The sequence below is a fragment of the Myripristis murdjan genome, chromosome 22, assembly GCF_902150065.1.
Source record: "Myripristis murdjan chromosome 22, fMyrMur1.1, whole genome shotgun sequence".
In the NCBI taxonomy this organism is placed as follows: Eukaryota; Metazoa; Chordata; class Actinopteri; order Holocentriformes; family Holocentridae; genus Myripristis; species Myripristis murdjan.
This window is the reverse complement of record NC_044001.1, coordinates 30,115,368-30,139,537: the sequence shown is the minus strand read 5'-3', so window position 1 is coordinate 30,139,537 and position 24,170 is coordinate 30,115,368. Positions and strand designations below refer to the sequence as shown.

Here is a 24,170-nt window from a genome sequence, read left to right as displayed (position 1 = left end):
TGCTGGGACAATAAATGCCTGTCCAGTTTTGCTCACAGCGGCGGCTGCAGATTACAAACAGCAGGAGCACGCTGGAGTCTGAACACAATACCGATAAGGACGCCTGTCTTGCGCTACTGCTTTGGCTGGCTTCTCCTGACGCCAGCAACCCGCTGCTTTCTAATATTTACACACAACTAGAATGGCAAATGTAGCGTAACTTCACCCACACCCCCCACACCTGGAAATGGTGTGCATATTTTTTTTGTTTTTGTCTTTTGGGAGAGAGGGCCTGTTTTTTTGGTGAAGGCGGGGAGAGGGAGGGCTAAATTACAGCACACACACAGTGAAATTTCCATCGTACCTTTTCAGCCGGGAGTTTGGGTGGAGATAGGTGTGGATGATTGCGACTGTGAGGGAGTTTTTATTTTACTTTTTTTTTTGCGGGGGGAGAGATGAAATACATATTTAGTGCCTAAGCTGTGACAATTGCAGAACCAGGGAACGTAGACTGGAGACACACAAGGCCACTGACACAGCATATTATTCACAACCGCAAGACAAAAAGGAGGCCATACTGTTTACATTTAAGTCCCAATGAAATGAAAATGACTTTTTCACCTTGTTAGTGAACTCCTTCGATCATACATTCCAAAAATACACTCGTTTTATTTGCTCTCCCTTCTGTCTTCCCTCTGTTTTTATGCCAAAATCCCATTGCTTTAAAGGCATGGAAAACCCATAAGAACATGGATTTTCTTATTTTGTTTTAGTTTTAGCATGTTCATTTACTGCAACGACATGTTCCAGGAGGGCTGTGTGGGCTTTAGTTCCCCTCGTAGGGTAACAATATTGTCTGGACGCTAGTAACGCTGTCTTCAGACCAAACACCAAACCAGTTTTCTGCGTCGCGCAATCACATTAAAAGCCACGCGACTTTCCGTGTCGCAAATGATGCAGAAACGTGAGATTCGCATCATTTGCGTATTTGCGTAGTTGAAATTTTTCCACTTGAGTAAAAAATTTGCTATAGTCACGCATGTTGCTAAAAGCTTTGCCACAAGCAAAAACTATAGCTGAGGCTTCATATTACATTGAAATGGGTCAGTGTTCCTCAGTGATGGCTGCTGAACGGAGGACGACTTGATTCCGACATCACTGGGTTCTTGGGAAAAACATGGATGTCTGAAGGAAGTGTGGTGCAGATGGTAACGTTAAAAAGTACCTTAGTGCCGCTATGACTGCACTGCGCTACAGTGTGGTGGTACTAGCTCGTGGCTAGCCACAATGGGGCTGGTAAAAAAAAAAAAAATCCAACAGAGACAGTAAAATAGCTGTTAAATTCCATATATTGCTGCAATCAGAGTGACATATAAAAACGTTTCACAGATTGTGGAAGTACACATCAAATCATAGTTTAAAATGTCAACAAATCATTTTTTTTTTTTACAAGTCCAAGAAAGACATGAGACCCAAATTTCCAAGTCTGATGCTGTGCAATTCATCTTTTACAACTTGGAGCTGGTTTCCGCCCAGTGGAGAGCTGTCTCAAACCCCAGCAAAACTGCCGCTTTTTCACTGCAGCCATTTTCACATGAAATAGCAGAGAGCAAATAGCACAGGTGTTAATGAAGATTCCATTCCATGTAAGTGCAGCAGAGCCTTTCCAGTGAGCCGGCAGGAGCTCCAGCACTGTGTCATGGATGTCACCAGTAACACCAGTGTTACACTGCTGGGGGGAAGATGGACCGCTCAAACTAACTCAAACTTCTACACCCAGTGATGGCAATTTAAAAACATAATAATCACAACAAAGTTTTTTTTTTTTTTTTTTTTAAATGAAAAATTACCTATTTTAGAGTTACCATTTCTTTAATGTCCTTAAAAAATGGGATACCTTTAAGCATTCCCTTATGCTGCACCAGTAAGTGTGCAATACAAAAAACAGCATTCAGTTTTGTTAGAGCAAAAGTGACAAAAAATTGCGACTTTTGCTCTAACTCTGTTCTGAAAACGCTAAAAACTGAGAATGAACTGGGAAATATATATTTTCAGCACAGGTAAGGCGAAAAAAATAGCACTTGGCTCAATTTCTCCTCTGTGTTGGTTATGTTGTGTGACTGTGAGCGTGTACAGAAAGTCCAACAGTTACATGGCAGCACATATGCGGACACACTCATGCACTCCTGACTCTCCCATATAGGCGCTCTCAGACATTTTTACACCCACACTCCCCATGCATACATGCATACACACACTGTACATTCGCACAAACTCGCTTCACAAACAAAGTAGAAGGTGGAATGGCGGAGAGACTGCCGCCGCGTCGTGAAGCACAGCACACGCCACATTTACCTCGGCAGATGTTCCGGCCACATCGCCACACATGAAAATGTGCAGACAGAAAAACATGCAGTGGGGTGACAGCAGCCCTGCCCAGGCCACGCCCACAGACGCCTCCACCTGCCTTAACGGTCTCTGCACACCTCATCTTATGGAATTCCAGACATTTTTCACTTATTTTACTACTTTGATCTGAAGAGTTTGATGTGCTAATCATCATATTGCCCCTTTAGTTATGCAATTAAAGGGGTAATATGATGGGTTAAATATGCATGTTAGAATATGTAAGCTGAAAGGATATAGGGCTACAGAAAATGTGTAGTTGTATGTACACTGAGAGAGCTGCATTTGTCAAGGCTTAGAATTGACCCCTTTTACTGTAAATTGTAAATGTAATAACCAACATCCATAACTGATCATTCCTTTATGCTGTTACCGTTTGATGATGTGGTGGTAGCACAAGTTGGACAGGCATCAAAAAGTTAATCGTTAATTTTCACTAACTTAAGCATTTGTCAGAGGTTGGTGAAAGGCATGCACGGATAGATGAGGAAAATTTTTTAAATGCAAAATAAAACTTAAAGATAAAAATAAGTTATAATCGATGTATCCACACAAAACTCTCACCTTCCACCACGATTTCAGTGCTTTGCTACTTAATCTTCAGTTGTACATCCTCCATCTAATCATTTTGTTGTGGAGAAATATATTTCTCTCACTTGTGCATTCATGTGCAATTTAAGACAATAAGCACATTTCATAAAATTTGCTTTTACTCTTATTAGTTAAAATTGTCTTGTGATACCAGCTATTTTTAAACCATATGTTTAAAAAAGGTCTAAATGTTATAAACTAAGCATTAAATTAAAGCTGTAATTGGTTAAAATGTTGCATTAATTTTTGTTTCCTGTTACTACTGAGGCTCAGGGACGACAGAAGTAATGTGAAACAAAAATATGTCATGAAGAAAACTTTTAGTTTTTAGCTTTAGTCAAGTTACGCTTTTAGCAAGTGAGTTCATATGTGCTAGCATATTGTTGGTTGTACGAGCCGCAGCTCTTTCAGTTCCAACAAATGAGAGATTTTCTTTTTAGCAAACAAAATCAGAAGGGGAAACATAAATATGAAACCATCATCTTCCAATGACCTCTTTTAAAATGCTTTCAAAACGCTCGCTTCATATGATATTTTTCATATGGAGCTTTAGGTTTTTAACAAGTGAGCTCACATTTGCTAATGTATATTTGATAGTACGAGCCACAGCTCTTTCACTTAACAAATGAGAGATTTTCACTAGATTGACTGCAAGACTGTTGGCCTCTGGGTCACCGTGATGGATTGTTACCTGTATTTAAAGCCTTTTCTAAGCCTCTGAAGTGGACGTGGCCAACAGAACAGTCAACAAGAACATGACATGGATGGAAAGCAAAAAACTACAATCAGTGGAATGCTCTGAAGTTTTACACACTGTGGGACGCCTGCCTTAACCGTACCTCACATTTGAGTTGGTACACTTTGGATTTCTTCACCCTCCCGCCCCACCCAACTCCCTCCCCTTCGTTCGCACCCCGCCAAAATACTGACAATTGTCACAAACACAGGAATCCCACCGGCCAAGGAAACTGTTATCGAGCCATCGGTGCGTGGGCCCGGGGTGGGTTGGCATCCATATCATGGCTGGGTCCAGAAGGGGGGAGCAAGAGCGGTGGTTAGGCCACTGCTGAGAGGCTTTCATGCTCCGCTGGCTCGCCGATCGGAGGCCAACAGCGGCAAACTCACGGGCAACAACCGCCCACGACGCTGGCTACTGGATAACACATCCACGCTGAATCAAAAGGCTGGCCGGGGTGAAATTGGGCACCTCTGCCTGCGAGCACAAAAGGTAGGTAGTGTTGTGTTTAAGTGCCGTCCGTTTCCCCTCCCCTCCGCCCCCCCATCCCATCCCTCCATTTGCTATCATTATGTACTACTGCCCCCTACTGCGGGACTGCGGCTGTGGCACCCTCGAGGTCAGTGGCTGGGAGGAGGGGTGGGGGGGGGGGGAGGGGCTGAGGGGGGCGAGGAGGGAGCGCCGGGTGGGGGGGCTCTTTACTTCCCGAAGAGGCTGGAGTCGATCGATGGCAAACCGCCAGCCACCACAGGGGCCCCCGAGGGCCCTCACAACACCAACATTAGAGGAGATGTCTTCCTCTATGTGGGGAGGGAGCAGAGAGAGGGGTTTGTTGGGGGGGGGGGGGCGTAGGGGGCAGCCCGTTGGGAGTTAATGAGGAAGGCGGGGGGTCCCATCAGGAGCTGAGGTAGAAGGGATGACGGTCCATAGACGGGAGGACAGGGGCGGACGGGAGGAAAACGGACAGCCTGTCAGCAGCTGCTCATGTGTGAAATATTGCCCCTGTACAGTCACGCTGACAGAAATATAGAGCGCTAATGATTTGACGTGAGTTTTGACAACCGGTTGACAAAAGATCTTTCACATCACGACACCCCCAAAAAATGCGACCGTTTTACCGACTGCGTGGAGAGGGGGAAAAAAAAGAGAAACAAAACAAAATGCTGCGCTGTCTTTTTACTCCTCTTCCTCAAATGTAGGCCATTCCAAATTTGACATCTATTCAGGAAACGTGAAAGAAAATCGGCCCGTCTCCTCCGATCCATATGCATTAGTGCCATTGACCCTGTCAGTCCCCCCAGCTGTGCATTTGTTCGGTGACAAGGTGGGAGAAAGTTAAGGGGGCCCTGTCACAAGAATTCAAATTCTTCTTTTATTTGTACACATGCATGGTCAAAGAGGTTTGATAGGAACACTGGTAAACTGTGATTTTAGTTGCTGGTTGTTGTGTTTGCAAAAATCCATCCTTTATTGCAGTCAGTTTCAGTCTAACTTCAGTGAATGGCTCAAATCCTTCTCGTTGGGCCATTTTGCAGCAGTTGAATGGGAAAGCCTCTAGTCAGCAGGTTTAGCCCGTCAGTTAGCTGCTTCACTTATCAGCCAGCAAGAATCCAGGACTGACTCCTCCACATGCCATGAGTCCCTCCAATACCTTTTAACTTCTCTTTTTGTAAGATATGAATATTTATCCTCACCTGGAACTGTGGTGCTAAAGCACTGAGATGTTGACCATATGGGACATTTCATTAAATTAAACTAAAAATCGAAAATGTATTGCAAACAATAACTTAACTTGGAGAGTGAAGAACAGCAGCTTCACTTTTTCACGACAATGTGGGTAGAAACTCAACAGAGGATCACTCCTGCTTGAATAGTTGGAGTGCGCATGTAGTAACAATACTGGCGATAAATTAACTGGCCATCATCATTGGTCAAACTCAATATTAAACTATTTTTCTTTTCTGTGACTTCAAACCAATGTTAGCAACTACTGACAGAGGTGCAGATAGCATTCCCTTAGAATAGGCCAGGAAATCATCAAAAGTAATGGTAATGTGCAAAGACACATTAATTGTGTTTGAAATTTGGATTCCGCTTCACATTTACACCATTGCACATGCTACCTATGCACTTGAAATTGTTTTAGCCATGCGGTTGTTATGTATTCTGAGGGTTTTTGTGTTTGTACCCGGTGTTGTTTTTTTATGTCTGTACTTCTGACATGTAAGACCAGTTTCCCATCTGGGACAACAAAGTTTACTGAACTGAACTGATTGTGAAACATTCACAATTCAGTCCAATGGATGCATGAAATCTGGTGTCAAAGTGTAGAAGTTTCATACCTTCACAAGCCCACTTTGACTTTAAAGATGGTATGCAGTAAGTCACTTGTTAGGGTTATAGTTCTTATACGTTTTTCTCCATCTCGTCAATCTTTATTTTCTCTTAAGCCAGTAGGAGGATGGATAGTGCGTTTGCTGACCCTTACTAAGGGCTATAAGCAGCAACAGTTTTTGGGTGGCAACACATTACACCTACAAAAACTTGACATCCTATTCTAAATTTATAAGCAATATGGAGTTGATCCCCCTTTGCAGCTAGAACAGCTTCCACTCTTCTTTCTACCAGATTGTGTGTGTGTCTGTGGGAATTCTTGCCCGTTCATCCAGAAGAGCATTTGTAAGGTCAGACACTGATGTTGGACCAGAGGGCCCGGCTCACAATCTCTGTTCTAGTTCATCCCAAAGGTGTTGGATGGGGTTGAGGTCAGGGCTCTGTGTGGGCCAGTCAAGTTCTTCCACACCAAACTCAGCCAGCCATGCCTTTATGGAGCTGCTTTGTGCACTGGGGCTCAGTCATGCTGGGACAGAAAAGGACCTTCCCCAAACTGGTCCCACAAAGCTGGAAGCAGAGAATGGTCCAAAATGTCTCGGTGAGCTGAAGCATTAAGATTTCCCTTCACTGGAACTGAGGGGCCGAGGCCGAGCCCAGAAACACCAGCCCATAGCGTAATCCCTCCTCCAGCAAACTGCACAGTCGGCACAATGCAGTCAGGCAAGGAACGTTCTCCTGGCATTCACTAAACCCAGACTCGTACACATACTTGTACAAGTCCAGTGGCGGTGTGTTTTACACTGCTCCATCCGACGCCTGGTGTTGTGCTCGGTGATGTGAGGTTTGCATGTGGCTGCTGGGCCATGGAAACTCATGCCATGAAGCTCAATTTTTGTGCTGATGTTGATGCCAGAGGGGATCAGCAAAGCGTTGGTCACTTTTACGCACTATGAGCCTCAGCGCTCGGCGACCCCGCTCTGTGACTTTACGTGGTGCTGCCCCCTGGTGGCTGAGTTGCTGTGGTTCATAAACGCTTCCACTTTGCAATAATCCCACTTCCAGCTGATGGTGGAATATCAAGGAGGGAAGAAACTTCACCAACTGACTTGTTGCAGCGGTGGCATCCTATTACATTACTATTACAATACCATGCTCAAATTCAGTATGCTCTTCAGAATGACTAATTCTGATTCGCAAATGTTTGTAAAGGCAGACTGCATGGCTAGGTACTTGATTTTATACACCTGTTGCCATGGGACTGAATGAAACACCTGAATTCAGTGATTAAGAGGTGTGTTCCTAATCTTTTGTCTACATATCTGCCTTGTCTCAAATTTGGTTTCACCTCTCACCGCTGCCGTAGGCTGTCAGTCTGCTACTGTAAACTACACATCTGTTGTTGCCACCACAATGTGTAGTTTTGGTGAGCGAATTTTCAATCTTTGTTTACATCCTACGAAAGTAAAAACTCCTACAAAATTAATTTATCCTCAAAAGCAACCAGGCCATATGGCTCATTCAGATCCCATTTTTCATAAAGGCCTGAGGTGTTTATAGTAAGCTGATCATGGAACAACCTGGCGGCACTGTTGTTTAACAACAGCTGTTGTCCACATGCTACATGCTATGCCCGGTCATTGTAGCTGCTCCAAAGAGTCGCCTCAAGTCTCTAATATCAGCACCCATGAAACCATGGATTAAAATACACAAAGTTGACCATTTAATTTCTTCTTTATTACAATGGATTTGACCTCAGCCACACCAACAAAATTAGAATCAACAATCTGAGCAGTGCAGAGCAGATACAAAACCATACTGTACAAAACCTAAAAAAGGCTATTATTTAAAAGCACACAGGTGAGAATTTTAAGGACGGGGGCAAAGAGTGAAGAGAGCTAGGCTTTAGTTTTCTTGGGTCTGCCCCTGGATTTCTCGTTAAGGCCAGGAGAGGTCTGGGTGCTCATCTCCACCAGCCTGGGCTTGGGGTCACCATGTTTTACACGGCTGGCCACCTTCCTTGGTCGAGGGGTCTTTTTAGGGCTTTTCTTCACTCCATTCACTTCTGTCAGTGTAAAATAATTCATATATTTTAAAATAAGTCTCACTGAAACAACTACTGCATTTCATGACAATTGTTGATGTAGGGCTAACTATATATCTAAATATATATCTATATATCTGTCTTTTCGGCCCTCTCAATTTAAAATTGAGCAGAAAGTGATCATTGAAAATTTCAATAATTCAAGTTCTTTTTTCTTTTTGTGAGTCTTATTTGTACTGTTTTTAAATTGAAAACAACCTACAAGGTCATCTTTTTTCTGAGGAGGCAAAAATTTGCAGCTGAACAAATGAGGAAAAATGTATCTATAGAGAGAACAGGGAACTGTACCTTTCTTCTTCGTGGCTCGCCTTTTCTTCACGGGGCTTCTGTCAGTGTCCCCAGCCCCTTCCTCGTCAACTGATTCTTTCTTTCTCTTGGTTGTCTTCTGAAAGAGGGAGGAGATAAGAGTTAAAAGAAAAAATCCACTCTCAGACACTATTCCACTGTTGGATTCCGTCACTCTGTAACATTCAGTGCATTCCACAAGATATTTGTTGAGGAACTGTTATCATTTACTTTTTTGTTGTACCTACTTTTCCCAGAAACTGTGCAATTCTGCTTCAGCAAGTGATCTCCTGTTTCCCAGAACTCTTTACAAGAACCTCCAGAACATCATTAGAAAATGGTGACTCCAGAAAGAAGCTCTTTTTCTTTGTTTCTGAAGGATTTACACAAAAACCTGATTTTCTGTCATTGTTACAAATCACCAACAAACAACATCCTTGTTAAAAAAAATTCCACTGTAACTACACCAAAAAGTTCTTGGCGTGACGCAAAATCATCTGTTTGGACAGTTACCCACAGCAAAGGAGAAAAAATTTAAAATCTAGCACCATAAAACAAAATGGATCCAGAAATGGTGCATGAGCAATAGCTGTTATAAATGTTCAAATGTTTGTGGGTCGATTTTTCCTTTAAAGAATGATAACAACAGACCTGGTCAAACTGTTCAAAGTGTTTGAGGGTGAAAGAAAAAAACAAGACAAGCACTGAGGCGACCTGACTTGTCTCTGTCTCCAGTCTTCTTACTGTGAAGTCTGAACAAATGCAATATCGCTCTGCCATCTCGCACACCACCGACACCTTGAAGACATTAATCCATTACAACATCCAATTACACATTCTGCTGTTTTGACCGTGATGATCCAGCCAGAGACGGAAGCTGCTTCACCCTTCCTTCCTTGTGTCCATGAAGAATGTTTATACTGGGTCAACAAAGATGGAGATTTCTCAAAAACACTGCTGAAATGCAGAGCAGTTCCAGCTGCTGCTTCAATAAACCATTAATTATGTCTGTCATCTTCACAGAAATAAAAGGGTATAGGGGAGGGTCTGCTAAAGACATAAAGAAGAGAGAAAAGGTGTCCTCTGGAAGAGTTATGCACTTATCTAAGGCAATCAAGTCCTCCATCCTCCCTCCATCCGTCCCTTTCCTTCCTCAGACTATAATGAACCTCCACTCTCAGACCTGAACTACACCCCCCCACCTCCATTTTTGCCTCCATTTTGACAATTGCTACCTCATGATCACCATGCAGTGCCCGCTGAGCTGAACAGATTGGCGGGATAATTACATACAATAACCGGTGTCGGGGCCCGGTAACCCTTTGGCTGGCAGCGCCACGTCCCCAGTGGCATCTTCCATATGCAGAGAGGAAGAGACAGAGTGAGAGAGAAACTGAAGAGAGACCAAAGGAGGAAAAAAAACAAGGAAAAGAGAGTGGAAGTGTGCAAGTGTCAATGTGAGGCTCATGCATAGCGTTTCTGAAAAAAATTTTAAAGCCAGAATGAAATGAATGACTGATATTGCAAGTGAAAAACATGTGACATGTGGGCCTATCAGAAGAGGTCTGTGCACCTTCTGAAGCTACACTGTTACAACCTCGAGCTGAGCTGCTACACAGGAGGTGCTACCATCAGGTAGGTGGCGTCATTTGGAAAGAGGACTCTGCCTTAACAGTACCTCATCAATTCATATTTAAAACCCAGAAGCCTAACCCTAACCCAACTGGGAAAATAAAAAAAAAAAAACTAGAAGTCACACAAATGTAATGAAATTGTCTATGGACACATAAAATATATCAAAAATATATATCATAACCAGTGTAGTGTTTCTCATACAAAGGGTATTCTTAGGCGGCCTGCCCAGGAAAATAAAAGTCAAATTCATTTTTTGTTTTTAAATCAAGACATGCAATTGTATTTTCATAATGCACATGTAACAGTGGACAAATTTGCTGTAAAGCAGATGTATGTTGTGCTTCAAACACGGTTCTGGATTCACCTAACAGCAGACATGCAGCTCAAAGTACCACAGTGTATTAGGCCCACTGTTGTAAATTCATGAGAAAAATGAAAAACTCTACCATGGAATTCTACTATGGAATTTAGTAAGAGGGAAATCCTGGTGATTTGAGGTGATTTGAGCACAATATTCTCATCAGCATCTGGACTTTGAAGAGACACTGCTGTGACTTGGGCCGATTCAGAAGAAAACAATCTTGTGATTCTGGGCTAAAATCACCAGGATTTCCTTGTTACCAAATCCCATTGCAAAGTAGAATTTGACTGCATGCCTAATCCACAGCAAGCGGCAGCATCTGCAGTGTGTGGTTGATCCAACCTCACAAAGTCAAGCTGTATGGCTCCTTGACCAAAAAGTAAAAGAAAAACTATTTTTCCAAGTTTTTTCTCATATTTTTTTTACTTTATAATCTCAAATTTTCAATATGTTTCTCTTAAATTTGTGTTTTTTTCTGTGTAAATTTACTGCTTTAATCTCAGAAATGGACTGAGAGATGGAATAATGGAAGAAGGAAAAGAATGAACTCCGGCCAGCACAGCTTTACAGTAATGCTGTTGATGAATTTTTTTTCCTCCATCAAAAACAAATGAAAACTGCCTACTGTAGCAATATTATGAAGCTTTTGCTGTGGATGCATCATGGCAATTTTGATGAAAAAAAAAAAAAAAAAAAATCTTGACCTCATAGTATAATTTGTGTTGGATAAACCAAATGCCATCAAATAAAATGATGCTGCCATTAAATTAAATTATGTCATTGCTATACAGCATTTTGACCATATAGCCCGGGGAACAGATGATAAGAGCTGAAAATAAGAGGGGGGGTGAACAATGGGAGAAGGTTAGAGTGAGAAAACAGGGAGTGACAGGAGAGAGAGAGGAAGTGGTTGCAGTGGACTCATATCAGAATTCACTTAAAACCAATCCAGGGTCACCTTGACTGGGTTACCGTTAGGAAATACATGCTGTCAGTTTGGAGTCCTGACACCACATCTCATTCTGATTGTTAAATGTTAAATATGACTTAGGTGGGGATTCAAAATATCTTTTTTGTCACTGCTTTACAGTTTTTGTCAGTCTCATGTCCCATAAATAATCATTAAAAAAAAAAAAGTCTGATTGGAAAAGAAAGGAGGGCAAGTGATTCCCTTCTTAGACACTCTCCAGCATTTTTCCGGCAGTGAGGTTACCTCAAATTGTTGCATGGCAAGTAGCATAAAGTCAAAAGAAATGGGACAACATGAAGCTTGAGGGTAAAAAAAAAAAAAAAAAACCCTGACCCATTTGAATTGGCTCTATTGACCTCTGCACTGTCACTATCCAAGGCAAATAAGCCAAACCTTCCTACTTTCTGGATTACCCAATGAAGATGCTGCCAATTCACTTAAAAAAAACAAAAACAAAACAAATTTCATTCAGATTTGAATTTTGCATCAGCAATCCGCTCCTTCAAATATTCGTTGTACAAAGCTACTAAGTAATTCTTTGATGCTGTCAGGGATGCATTGTGATGCTAAAAAATCAGTGGCCCAGTGTGTTCTATACCACCTCCAAAGGCGCCTGAGTGCTTGGATCACAATATGGCTCCAAGATGAATGCTGTGTATTTAACACTGTACTTCATGCTGTCCACTTGTGATCAGATCACCCATGATGGATACTGAAACCAAGTGTGAACACAGTCTGTGAAGGAGGAAGAAGCAGCAGAGCTGAGGGAGAGGAATCAGTTTCCTTTAAGTCCCAGATGAAAGCTCAGCCTGTGCATGACATCAACAGCATCAACACTTAGCCTTACAATACTACGGACAGTACACAACCAAAGTTTACACATGGTTCAATTGTCTCATGCCTTCAATACCATGCCATAACCAGAAGGTAAGGTTTGTACCTGAGAGACCTGACAGAAGGCTATGATTATTTCCCTTCCACGTGAAGTTAAATTCCACATATTCTGACTTGACTTTCTGTGTACACTCCCGATACACATTTGATTATACAGCCTCTCTTTGAATCAGGTCCCAGTTTTATTTACCAGAGGCAATGATCAAACCAAGATGAGCTGATCTAGTGACTGACTGGTATTTGTATATCACATGTACAAATATTGTAGTATTCTGCGTTTCCCCAAGACTTTTGTTCTTGTCAGGGTAGAAAAGCCTTTGAAAAAAACATTTAGATTGTCACAGGATACTAAGACTGTCCACTGACACATTCGGATGAAATTTAGGGTTAGTAGGTAGTAGTATTTTAAGAAATACATTGCCACAGAAACAGAGTTTTGTGTGTGTTTGCTGACCCTGCTAGGGCTCGGTCCATCTCCGTTCAGTGGAGCGTAAAACTCCAGCTTGCCGTCATCTTTGGCGTGGATGGCTTTCAGGCCGGCCTGAAGGATGGAGCGCAGCTTCTCATACGGTGGCTTGTCTTGGTAGCCCAGAGTTTTAACTTCCTCCATGAACGTCTGAATCTCATCTAAAAGACAATACAGAAACAGTTCTTACTGGTCAAAGCCTGTGATTATCCACTCACCCCATGTCCAGTTCAATAGTTATAAAGCTAACTTCCAGTGCATTTCATGGTTATCCAAGCTTCAATGGAGTTTCTAGTGACAAGGGGGTGGGCAGACCATAGGGCTGCATGATTCTGGATTTTGTCTTACAAAAGACATCTTGATTCTTCATAAATTCTTAGACACACCAATATTTGGGAATAAAACTAAATTTATTCACTTGCAAAATATGCAAAACGCTTCAGTAGCAACTCACATATTTAAAATATAAACATCATTACATTAGTGTGTTTGTGCTTAAAAGGCTTGACAGCTTAGAATATAAAAATGGCCCACAGAGTAATTAATGTATGCCATTTGCACATAGTTTCTTGAAAGGTTAGCCTGGTAAATAGTAAATAATTTTTCAAATTTGTACACCTCATTGTCTCTAATTTTTAAGTTACTTGCAACTGAAATTTGGAATCATTTAACTCAAATGAGGCTCAAATGTTCTGCTGGATCATATCTGCTTGTGGCTGGGCAACATAATGTTATTACATAACATCAGATATTGCCTGGGATTTTGGATAGTATAATAAACCTGGGCAGTCACATGATAATTTGAAGACCTTTGTGGTTCCGGAAGAGTTTTTCCTCTGAGCTTTACTGCAGAGGTTTATCAAGGTAGCTGAGTTTATATGGTTCCACCTATTCAAGTGGTCTGAAATTTGACAGGAGCAGAGATTAGTGTGATTAAATAAGATCTGCATTCAGAAATTGGGAAAAACTAGAAAAAGAAATCATGGGTACAAGACTGTGTACCTAATGGCGCCAATTGCAAATAAAAAACAAAAACAAAAAAAACCTACAATTTCCCTCATACATTTCAAGAGCACTCTCAAGTGTAACGGCTTGGTACGTAACGTTTGCTGGTGAGTCTTTAGCCAACTAGTAATGTTAGCTGACTGATTCTTGGGAATTTGGATAAAACAGGTTTTAATTTTGAAAAAAAAAAGTGCGTTAAATTACAAAATCTGAAGGTATATCATTATAGGCCAAGGTCTTGGCTGCTCAGCAATGTACCGGTGCAACCTCCTCATTTTGCATTTTTTTCATAAAATAGGTTTTTCCAGTTATTAGGCTACTTTGTTTTTGTCAACACCGTCACCGTAATGTTTTTTTTTTAATTTGAAAAACATATTTTTGTATTAAAGAGACTATTACTTTAATAATTCAAAAGCACCAAAGAAACATATTGTACGTATATTCATTTAAAACCAATATAACTGCCTCTGACGGTGGTGACACTAATCTGACGGTGGTGACAGTCGCCTCATTAAAACATACATTTCCAAAATGTATACCACTCAAGTCAATGGCTTCTTGCTTAACTTTATTTAACTATTTGGTACAAAAAATAACAATCCTGAGCACTGTTATAAGCATTTTTCAGACTTCAGTCATCACCGTCACACAGAAAACCTGACGGTGGTGACGTCTGACGGTGGTGACAAAAATCTGCTCTTTCACATGATAAGCATGAGTTGTTCACATTAGCCAGCTTGTTTTCGCCCTGTTGCTACCTGCATCAGATCTCTTCTTAAAAAGTATACATTTATTCCATAATTTTATTATAATTTTTTAAATAAATATCTGACGGTGGTGACGAATATCTGGGACACATTTTGAGCAACCACAAAATAATAGTAAATATTGTTCAAAACCCATCGTTTGTAGTTTTTAATACATATTATGATGTACTCTTTCATGTGGTAAAGATATTATTCAATGAAATTATTACTCTTTGTTGTTTTAATCAAGTTGAAATGATTATCTCCTATCCGAGGACGACTGGTTTTGTAGGCCATGGGCCAACATATAATCATTAAATTAATACAAATTAAAAATAAACCTATACAAGAACCTTACAAATGTGCAAAGGACCCCTGATTATGCCCTTGATTCTTTTTATTCATTAAAATGTTGTAAATTTCCAGCAGAAATAGCATTTTTCTTAGTGGGACATGATTTATCCAAATTCTCAAGAATCAGTGAGCTAACATTAATGCTAACATTATCTTAACCAGTGTTACCAGTGTTGACTAATGTTAACGTTACTGACGTAATTCACTAGCCAATGGAGACACTCGTAGGTGCAGTAAACATTTCCAAGGTAACAGTGAACTCCACCAATCAGAGCTGTGGTTAGGATTGTGGGTAGTGTAGTACTTTTCCGTAACACTGTGAATAAAACTCATTTTTCGAAAAACAAGATTGATTTTATACAGACTTGTAGCTTCAACAGGAGCAGAAATTGTTGTTTTACAATCTCGTAGCTCGTGGTCAGTCTGCCTTCAATGGTTACGACATTATGGCTAATAATCATAATCCTAGAAGCCACTCACACTGGCAAGTTTGATCCGCGCCCAAGCACGATTGCCCTTAAAATCCGGATTCTTTGACCAGTGTGATCGCTCCGTATCGTGCTTGAATACAGTACACTTCCCCCGCTCTGGCACGGTTGGAAGGGGTGTGCTTCAGCGCGGTACGGGCGCGTACATGAGCACATGCACGGTCACGCACGCAGTGCGCGGACGTAAATCCTGCAACTTTCCTCCTGCCTCTGCAAAACTGTTTAATGTGCGCAGCGCGATTACCGGCGAATGGCCGCGTTGCGCAATCAATAATCAACCATGTTGTCTGTGTCACTGTCCATTGTGCTGCTGCAACCGCGTATAAACAAAAGTCGGTTTATAATGAAAGTACAGCAGTCTGTGTGCGGAGATCCGGCAGACCTGGTGCTGGCCGGCACCGCGTCGGCACTGGCCGGCACCGCGTCGGCACCGCGTCGGCACTGGCCGGCACTGGCCGCGGCACCGCGCGGTGTGCGGCCACCCGGTCACCCGCTCTGCCGGATCTGACAGGTGCCGCTCCGGCTGTCAGTTGGACCTTTCTGAAGAAGGAGGAAGTTACCTCCGAAACTGTCAAGGTAAATAAACATCCCATGTCTGATTAAAAGGAACAAAAACGTTTTTTAGTTAAAAGGAAGACATGATGTATTTGAACTACATTGATTTATAATGACGTCGGGCCATGCCTGTTGTTGTCGTATTTCAACGTGATGACGCGCACACCGGGGGCAATCGTGCTTGGGCGCGTTTGGGAAAAAGGTAATGTGAGTGCAGGCCAGCCGGGGACTGGGGAGGGGGGGATTTTGGCTTTAGCACGATACGGGCTCAAACTTGCCAATGTGAGTGGGCCCCTAGTTACAGAATATCATTGGGATTTTGCTTCCAGAACCTCCTTGCCCAGGTTGTTACCATGACAAGCTGTCTTTTCCTGGTTTAAAGGGATGACATTTTCTGAACCTACTAGCAGTTATGCTCTGTCAGCATTTTCTCACTCCTGATACTATGTACAGGACTGTCGCAGTCGGCCTATATCAAGTACTGATCCAAGACTGAAACCCCTTGTTAAGGTATGTGAATCAGATTGGAAATGAAAAAGTGGATTGGTGGATCTCTACTTAATATCGGATCAGTGCCTCCCTACTTATTAGACTGTACTAGTTGTTACTTGCTTTTACCTGCTTGGTAATTGTTCATTGTATAAATATCTTATGAGGGTGCCAACAGTCATCCCTACAATATCGATAGCAAGGTTTTGGTCAAAAATATTGTGACATTTGATTTGGTCCATATTGCCTAGCTCTATATCAGCTGAAGCTGCAAAATATTCTACATCTCTCAAATACTTATCAACTGTTCTTCAATAATTACTATAGAACAGACAAGGCACTCAGTTGCTTTGCTCACCACAAATAAGGGACACAAGGTGTTATGCACAAGTCATCCAAATGCAAATGCTGTAAAATCACTGCTTTTACGATAAGGATTTTGGATTTTTTTTCACTTTGAGAAACGATGAGAGATGATGAATTCAATTTTGAGCTAAACTGTTCCTTTTTGTATCCAAACAAAGGTAAACGGTGTGGGCTAATGGATGGGAGACTTTTAAAGAGAGTTAACCATGTCTGCACTACTGAACAGCTTCCTTCACATTCATGTAGCAAATATACACACAAACACACACTCACACATCCAACACAAGGGGATGACAACCACGTCCCATCCTAATATCATCTTTGTTACAACACACACAACAAATTCGTCACAACAATGTTCCACCATTCTACTATGGTTGAAGCATTATGCATCATTCTGTTTGGTGTGACTTTCTTCAGCTGAAAACACACACACACACACACACACACACACACACACACACACACACACACACACACACACACACACACACACACACACACACACACACACACACACACAGATGGAGTTGCGAGCAACAGAGCAGAAGGAAGGAGGTGCGACACTTGGTGTTCATCTCCTCCATCTGAACCAACACACTGCCTGGAGGTCAAAGTGCCGACATTAAACAGCAACTCTCACCACAGCAAGACAACAAACGTCACAGCCGCCATTTACTGCCAGGAACTGAAATGTCTGCAGCAGTGCATGTTTGTTATTATACTTCTATAAATGAATGAATATGAAAATGAACTTTCAGAGACTTCAAACTTTCCTCTCACCAGTATTCCATCACTGTAAGGAAGTCGTCCACATTAGTTTTCCTGAAAGCAGCAGCACTGTTGTGTTTTCATGATTTGAGAGTTGGTGGAGTGAAACAGTCTCTATGCCAGAAAATAGTCCCCGGAAAAACGTTTGCTTTAAAATTACAGTTATCATTTGAGTGGTTTATGACTGTTGATGACTTTGTTAGCTGCTGAAACAGAACATTATAAGGTGGCTGTTTCATCCAAATAATCAAATTTGATTATCAAGGGGTTTTGATTATATGTTGTGAACTCTTTAGTTCATCCTTTAGTAATAGGAAATGCTCTTGTCTTCCCTTTGCTTTGCTGTATCTGCTAAAACCTGGTGCAGCAAGCTAATATGCAAAGTTTTTGAGTGAAAAAAAAAACAACAACAACAACAAAAAAAACACTAGTTCTAAGGAATTAGCAATCATTAAGGTTTAATCAACAAGCCTCCCAACTTAAAATGGCAAAACAGGGGCTACTTTTCTCTCCTGTGTGTGTGTTTAGGACAATAAAGTGCTTAATTTATAACTCTTTTTAATTAGTAATTGGACTGTAGAAGCATTGGTTTGATGCTGTTGTCTGGCAAGCTAAGCTAGGGGTTATTATGGGAGACTTATTCTTATTGTGACCCTTAATTACAAACACAAATAATAAGCAACAACTAAAATCACAATTGTTCAATGTGTCTGACTAGCTAATAAATTAAAAAAAAAAAAAAATGTAGCACAGATTTCTGTACTTGTCTTCATGATTGTTGTTCATGCAAAATGGAGACACTTGTACCACACCACCTTTTAAGGGAACTGAAACTGTAAAACTAACCTTGGGAAATTTGTACACCCTAAGTATTAAACTGTGTAGGTGTGTGCTGTGTGTCTCACCTGGCTTATCTTGAGAGGAGAAACACTTGGACATGAACTCAGAGATGTTTTCTTGACACCTGGAATAAAGAAACATTTTTTTTCAAACATGAAATTGTTTTAATATTTATTACACTTCAATGTACTTGAAAAGCTTTAATTCAGTATTTATGGCCCTAGAGCCTTGAGCCAGTGTCAAATCACCAAGCAAATAACAAAGTCCTAAGAAGAACAAACTATTTTAATGAATGCATTAGTAATACAAAAATATGACAGCCAAATGAAACATAGTGGTTGCTGCTAAGACTAAAGACTGGTTTGTATTTGGCAAATGTCATCATGAATTTCCTTGCAGTTCTCCTTGCCACATATCCAGATCTACCTGGAACTGAGATATATTTATCCACTTTGAATCTCTGCTGCCTGCCTCATGTTGCTTTGAATATAAACATATAAAAATGGTGATTATCTGACCTTTGAAAGCTGAAACATACTTGTATTGTCAATTTAATTTAACTTTACTATAACTCTGTGAAGATGACCTCTGTAGCTATAATGTAATAATAATAGTAGCTGTGATATTTATGTTCATTTATCAACCCTGTTCTCCTACCTGATTTTGGAGTCTCTGACGTAGAGGGGGTCCTGAAGATTGTCTTCCCAGGGCAGACGACCACACAGCCACTGAACCATGCAGTAGGACAGGATCTCCAGGTCCCCTCGCCTACATGGAGCTGGGGCCAAACAAACACAGCAGTAGCAGCAGCTATACTATTACTGTCTTTTTTATCAGCTGCAGCATCTTGTGTTGTGACTTTCATGGAATTACCACCATTTCTACCAGGTTGAAAAGCCAAGAGCTTTACCAGTGCAAATTTATCAAACTGTGAGGGCCAAAACCCAGTCTTAGTGTTGCCACTGCTAAGTATTATGAAAATATGGCTTCCAATGAATCCACGAAAACAGGTTTAGAATGGCGCCATTCACATGATTTTCCAAGGATTTTCTTGAAAGCCTGTTGGTAGTATTTGGCAGAGCACCCAACCTGGGGAAGGTTATGGGAGGAGGCACACCTGCTGAGTGTTTCTCACCATTATGACAGTGTTTGCTTCTTCTCATATTTAACTGAAGTCAGGAGCCTGTTTCTGGGTAAAATCCAATTTTTTTAAGACTCAAAAAAACACTTCTTACTTTGAAAGATATTCTGTGGCCCTTCATTTACAGCTTCAACACATAAATACGAATTGGTATCAATATAGCAACACCATATGGAGGGGTGTGTGCTGTGTGATTATTCTGTGCAAAACCTCCCCAACTGACAGATAAAGCACTAATCAAACAAACCACTTCAGACAGGCCAGTGAGATATGTCTGTATTCTCTGTTTTTCAAGGTCTTGCCTGACACCTCATCTGAGTTGTGTTATTGCCTATTTAGGACTAAGAATTGTGAAAAAGAACAAGCATGCTTCTACCTACCTACTCCTTTGTGGGCATCAATGCTGGTGAACTCAATGGTGCCATCGTGGCATCTCTTGGGGTCCTCCTTGTACTCCTTCAGGACGCCCTCAGGTGAATACCTATATGCCAGCCCATAATCTACTAAGCAAACCTACAGTTCAAACAAACAGACCAATTCAGGCATGCAGGCAGATAGGTACAAACCAATATGAAGATCAGGCATAAATGCCCGATTAAGAAAGTCTAATAAATGACTTCCTGGAATTGAAAATAAGACCAATAGGCCCCTTTCACAGCAGCCATTTTGACATGAAATAGAAGGGTAATCACAAATATTACAAATGACAAGAATTAAGGTTCCTTCCCATGTAAGTGTAGCAGAGCCTTTCTAGTGAGCCAGCATGAACAGCAGGATCCTGGCTCTGCTGGACCTACATGGAATAGAACTTTAATGAATATAATTACAAACATCTGTGTTGGCTGCTGTGAAAAAAGGTCTATTAAAATTTTGAGTTTAAAAAAGCTGGTACAAACGCCCAGCTACTGACATTTCTAAGACTACTTGCTACCACTGCTGCTTAAGGACAGTATCAAATGCAGGGTTTCCGCTACATGTAATTGATCGTGGCGCACCGCCACGGCAAAATAAAAGCCGCCACGCCTTCGGAATGATGATTTTTTTTTTTTTTCAGATGTTAAAACAATTTAAAGTACATTGTATGAATGGATATATATACACATATATATAGCCTATATTTGCGCACATATACTTACTATAGTCAGAGTTTGAAATGATAATTTAAATATCATGAAATGTTACATTACACTGCAATTAACTTTATTTTGAAAAATGAACACCGGAGTCATCACTCGCCTGTTTGATTACTACTGCTGCGCGCTCGCAGAGGGAGAGAAAAGGACAAGAGAAAGGTACCTCGGCAAGACTAAATTTAATCCATTTTTTGTTCAAGCCTGTGAAAACGACCCTTATGTTATCGTTAATGTTAACATTGTAGGGCCCTATAATTTCTGCGATCACGGAATTGCGGAATTAGCCAAATAAAACGGAATCTGGAGTAATCTGGAATATCGCGGAATTTGACATAATTTGAATGAAATGCTGTTTTTGTGTGGAATATGAACCTATGTCTAGGGAAAATTACATAGAGAGAAGCAAATCTGGGTGTCACAACCCCTCCACTCGTTTCACCTGCACCACCAAGAAAAAAAATTACAACAACTCCACCGGCACCGCACGAGTCCAAAAGGCAAAGAAAATTTCCGCTGAAGCCCTCCCCCACAGTTTCAAAAAATCCTGGAGGAAACCCTGAAATGTTTAGGGACATTATGTCCAACATGTTTTACTAACCATGTCCTGTATTAGTCCAACAGTGAGCATGCATGAGGATGCAAACTTACTACAAACAGCTACAAAATTCATGGCATTCACCTTATTTTGTTGGCCTCTCTTCCCAATTCTGTCTCAACTAAATACGATTCACTGTAAGGATCCAATTCAAAGCACACCCATGAAACCATTAGAAGTAATTCTCCATATTGTCATCAGATCTCAACCACAGCCTCCTCTAATCACGGCTGCCCAAGTCACAATGAGCTGATCACAATGCAGACAATAAGAACACATAGCAATACCAAGTGTAACTGCAAAGAGCATAATCAGACTGTTCATTATCTGTAAGCATATCTGGGTACAGATCTCATTTTAAAGCCAGGTGTAAATGTGGTCATAGTGTCGCATTTGTCAAAATGGTGGATTCGCCCATTTTTGGTATTCAACTCAAATTTCCACATACGTAAGATTAACTACTATCATAGCCAACAGCATGCTCATATACTACAGTTGGTTACTGGGTAAGATAAACACAAACATAAGAAAAGTAATAAAGCCAAACCAACATTCCCAATAACTCCAGGCAAAGGTATCAGACCAGCACAGCCACAAAAAAACCCTCCACTCCTGCTGAAATCTCGAGTGGCCGATTACTAAATTGTCATTTATAAATAGCTCTTTAATAACACCACCAATGATACATTATTAATCTCAAAATTAAATATTTGCCCCTGCCCCCACCTTGTTTGCTAGAAAAAGCTCTTTGCTGCCGTCATCTAATCCCCCCCTTTTAGTTCACACACACACACACACACACTCCCTCTCTCTCTCTCTCACACACACACTCTCTCACACACACACACACACACACACACACACACACACACACACACACACACACACACACACACACAAACAGTACGTACGCTCTGTCTCTATCCTTCTCCAGGCTTTAATTGAATCTAATGAAGTAGCACAAGTCCATTACGATCAAAGAAACGCATTCATCGCGCTACTTCTGGGCAACAAATCTGAGGTCAGAGTGCTTTAAATATTCAACACGAAAGATTACAGAGTTGACCATTTGGTTCTGGAAGTAAATGTCCTTTTCCTTTCCCTTGTTTTATTACAAATTTTGATTTTAAGTATAGCCTTACTGATGTACTGAACAACCACTATAAGCTCACTGCAGATACTTTGATAACGGTGTTAATGTTGACTGATGATAAATACATAAATAAATAAATAGCTTCATCTGCTCTGCAAGAACAGTGCCCTCTTGTTTTGTGCCATAAAGCAGACTTCCCTCCATGTCCAACCTGGTGGTTCATCATGCAACATGGCTGTTAGAGACAATCTTTCTAGCCGTGGTCTTGTTTGTTTCTACCAACATCTCAAAGCTCTACTCATGTTAAAACGCTGCACACAGCAATTTACAACAATTAAGCATTAGAGAGAAAACACACTTCTTTGCTTATAGGGATCCATGTATAAAATACTCATAGTATATTGCAAAAATGATCATTATCATGATCATATTATGCTGGAGCTTCTGCAGGTAGGTAGATATGAACTACTGACCTGGTTGGGATCGCTGTGGCTCAAGAGGAGGTTGGAAGCTTTAATATCAGCATGCACATATTCATGTTCATGGATGTACTCCAGAATATCCAACTAAACCAGAAGGAAAGACATAATGACTTTGTTACTGTTGAAAAATGTCTTTTTTTCAGTGCTTGTTATCTCTCTGTTAGTGTGCAACGCTGACAATCCAAGTTCAATTCATTCGACTGTATGATGAAAAGCACTGGGTCCACAAAGGATGCTGACTTAGGGATGCATTGGGCTGGGGTCTTAAATTGAGTTATTCATTAAAATCTAATATTAAGGTCAATGTGTAATTGTGAGAGATCAAAACATAGCAGCTCACATTTGCTCTTTTACAACATGGAAAGGATGTAACATGTCAAAAGGGAATTTTAATCGGCAGTATCATTTTCTTACTATCTCCCTAAACCCGTGGTGTAAATCAGGATTGTTCATTACGAAAAAATTTTGTGAGTACTTGGTGCTGGCTGTCTATCACTTAATCTCGTTGATAATGAAGTGCCATACCTCTGCTGAGTATTGCATAAATAGTTTTCATTTTACCTTCAGTGATATAAGTAGTGAGCAGATAACCATAAATACAGCAGCAAATATGAGCTTGGTTTAATCATATATACTGTATGTGTAAATTGTAACTCATGACTACAACTACCTGTTGATGCCTGCACAAAATGAGGAATAATTCCAGTACTTTCCATCATGTGGGAGAGCATCTATGACCAACAAATGTTCTTCCTTGTTTGTTAAATGTGGGCTGAAAACCACCAAGTAATACAATGCATGTGTTAAAGATAAGCATTCTACTATATCAATACATGGGCTTCATTTGTAAAAGTCCCTGAAATGCACGTCTTCCCTCGAGAATTTATCAGATTTAATTAGTCTCTGTGGAATGCCATAACCAGTGGGAACCCTGGACATCTCGATGTGCCACATTCACACCACAGAATCCATTACAGAATATTTTAAACCATGCAGTCATTAAATAACCTACCAGACGGAGGCCAAGCTGCAGGACCAGCTTTCTGGGGAACCGCTTCCCGCTCTCCTCAAACTTCTTCTGCAGGTCTGTGCCACACCTATCCATAACCATGAACCTGTACCTGGAGGGGAGGGGAGTAAGTTCTTCAGTAGAAATACCAGTTGTCATGTGTCAAATCTAGTCACTTTTGCAAACCAAGGGGAAAATGTGACTGCTCTGATTCTCAAAGCAGCAAATTCAGGGTGTTAGCTCCTGAAATTTGAAGTTCTTGGAGAGTCTTATACACTGCCTTGTGAGTCTGTATTTCAGTTCTAGAGGTCTTTAAAATGTTGCAGTGTCTTGGTGGCCTATTTT

General features: G+C 41.0%; 1 protein-coding gene across 4 annotated transcripts in view; it reads right to left on the bottom strand.

Annotated features, from left to right (window-relative positions):
• Nucleotides 1-7,758: 7,758 nt before the first annotated feature.
• Nucleotides 7,759-24,170, bottom strand: part of vrk1 (VRK serine/threonine kinase 1) — a 35,059-nt gene continuing 18,647 nt past the window's right edge. For all 4 annotated transcript variants that reach the window (XM_030045096.1, XM_030045094.1, XM_030045092.1 and 1 more), the window contains 8 exons: nt 23,829-23,937; nt 22,808-22,900; nt 19,894-20,026; nt 19,030-19,150; nt 18,438-18,496; nt 12,747-12,919; nt 8,436-8,532; nt 7,759-8,108 (listed from right to left, as the gene is read on the bottom strand). In XM_030045096.1, coding sequence (XP_029900956.1) covers nt 7,942-8,108; nt 8,436-8,532; nt 12,747-12,919; nt 18,438-18,496; nt 19,030-19,150; nt 19,894-20,026; nt 22,808-22,900; nt 23,829-23,937 — 952 coding nt within the window. In that variant the 3' untranslated portion in view covers nt 7,759-7,941. The remainder of the gene's footprint in view (nt 8,109-8,435; nt 8,533-12,746; nt 12,920-18,437; nt 18,497-19,029; nt 19,151-19,893; nt 20,027-22,807; nt 22,901-23,828; nt 23,938-24,170) is intronic.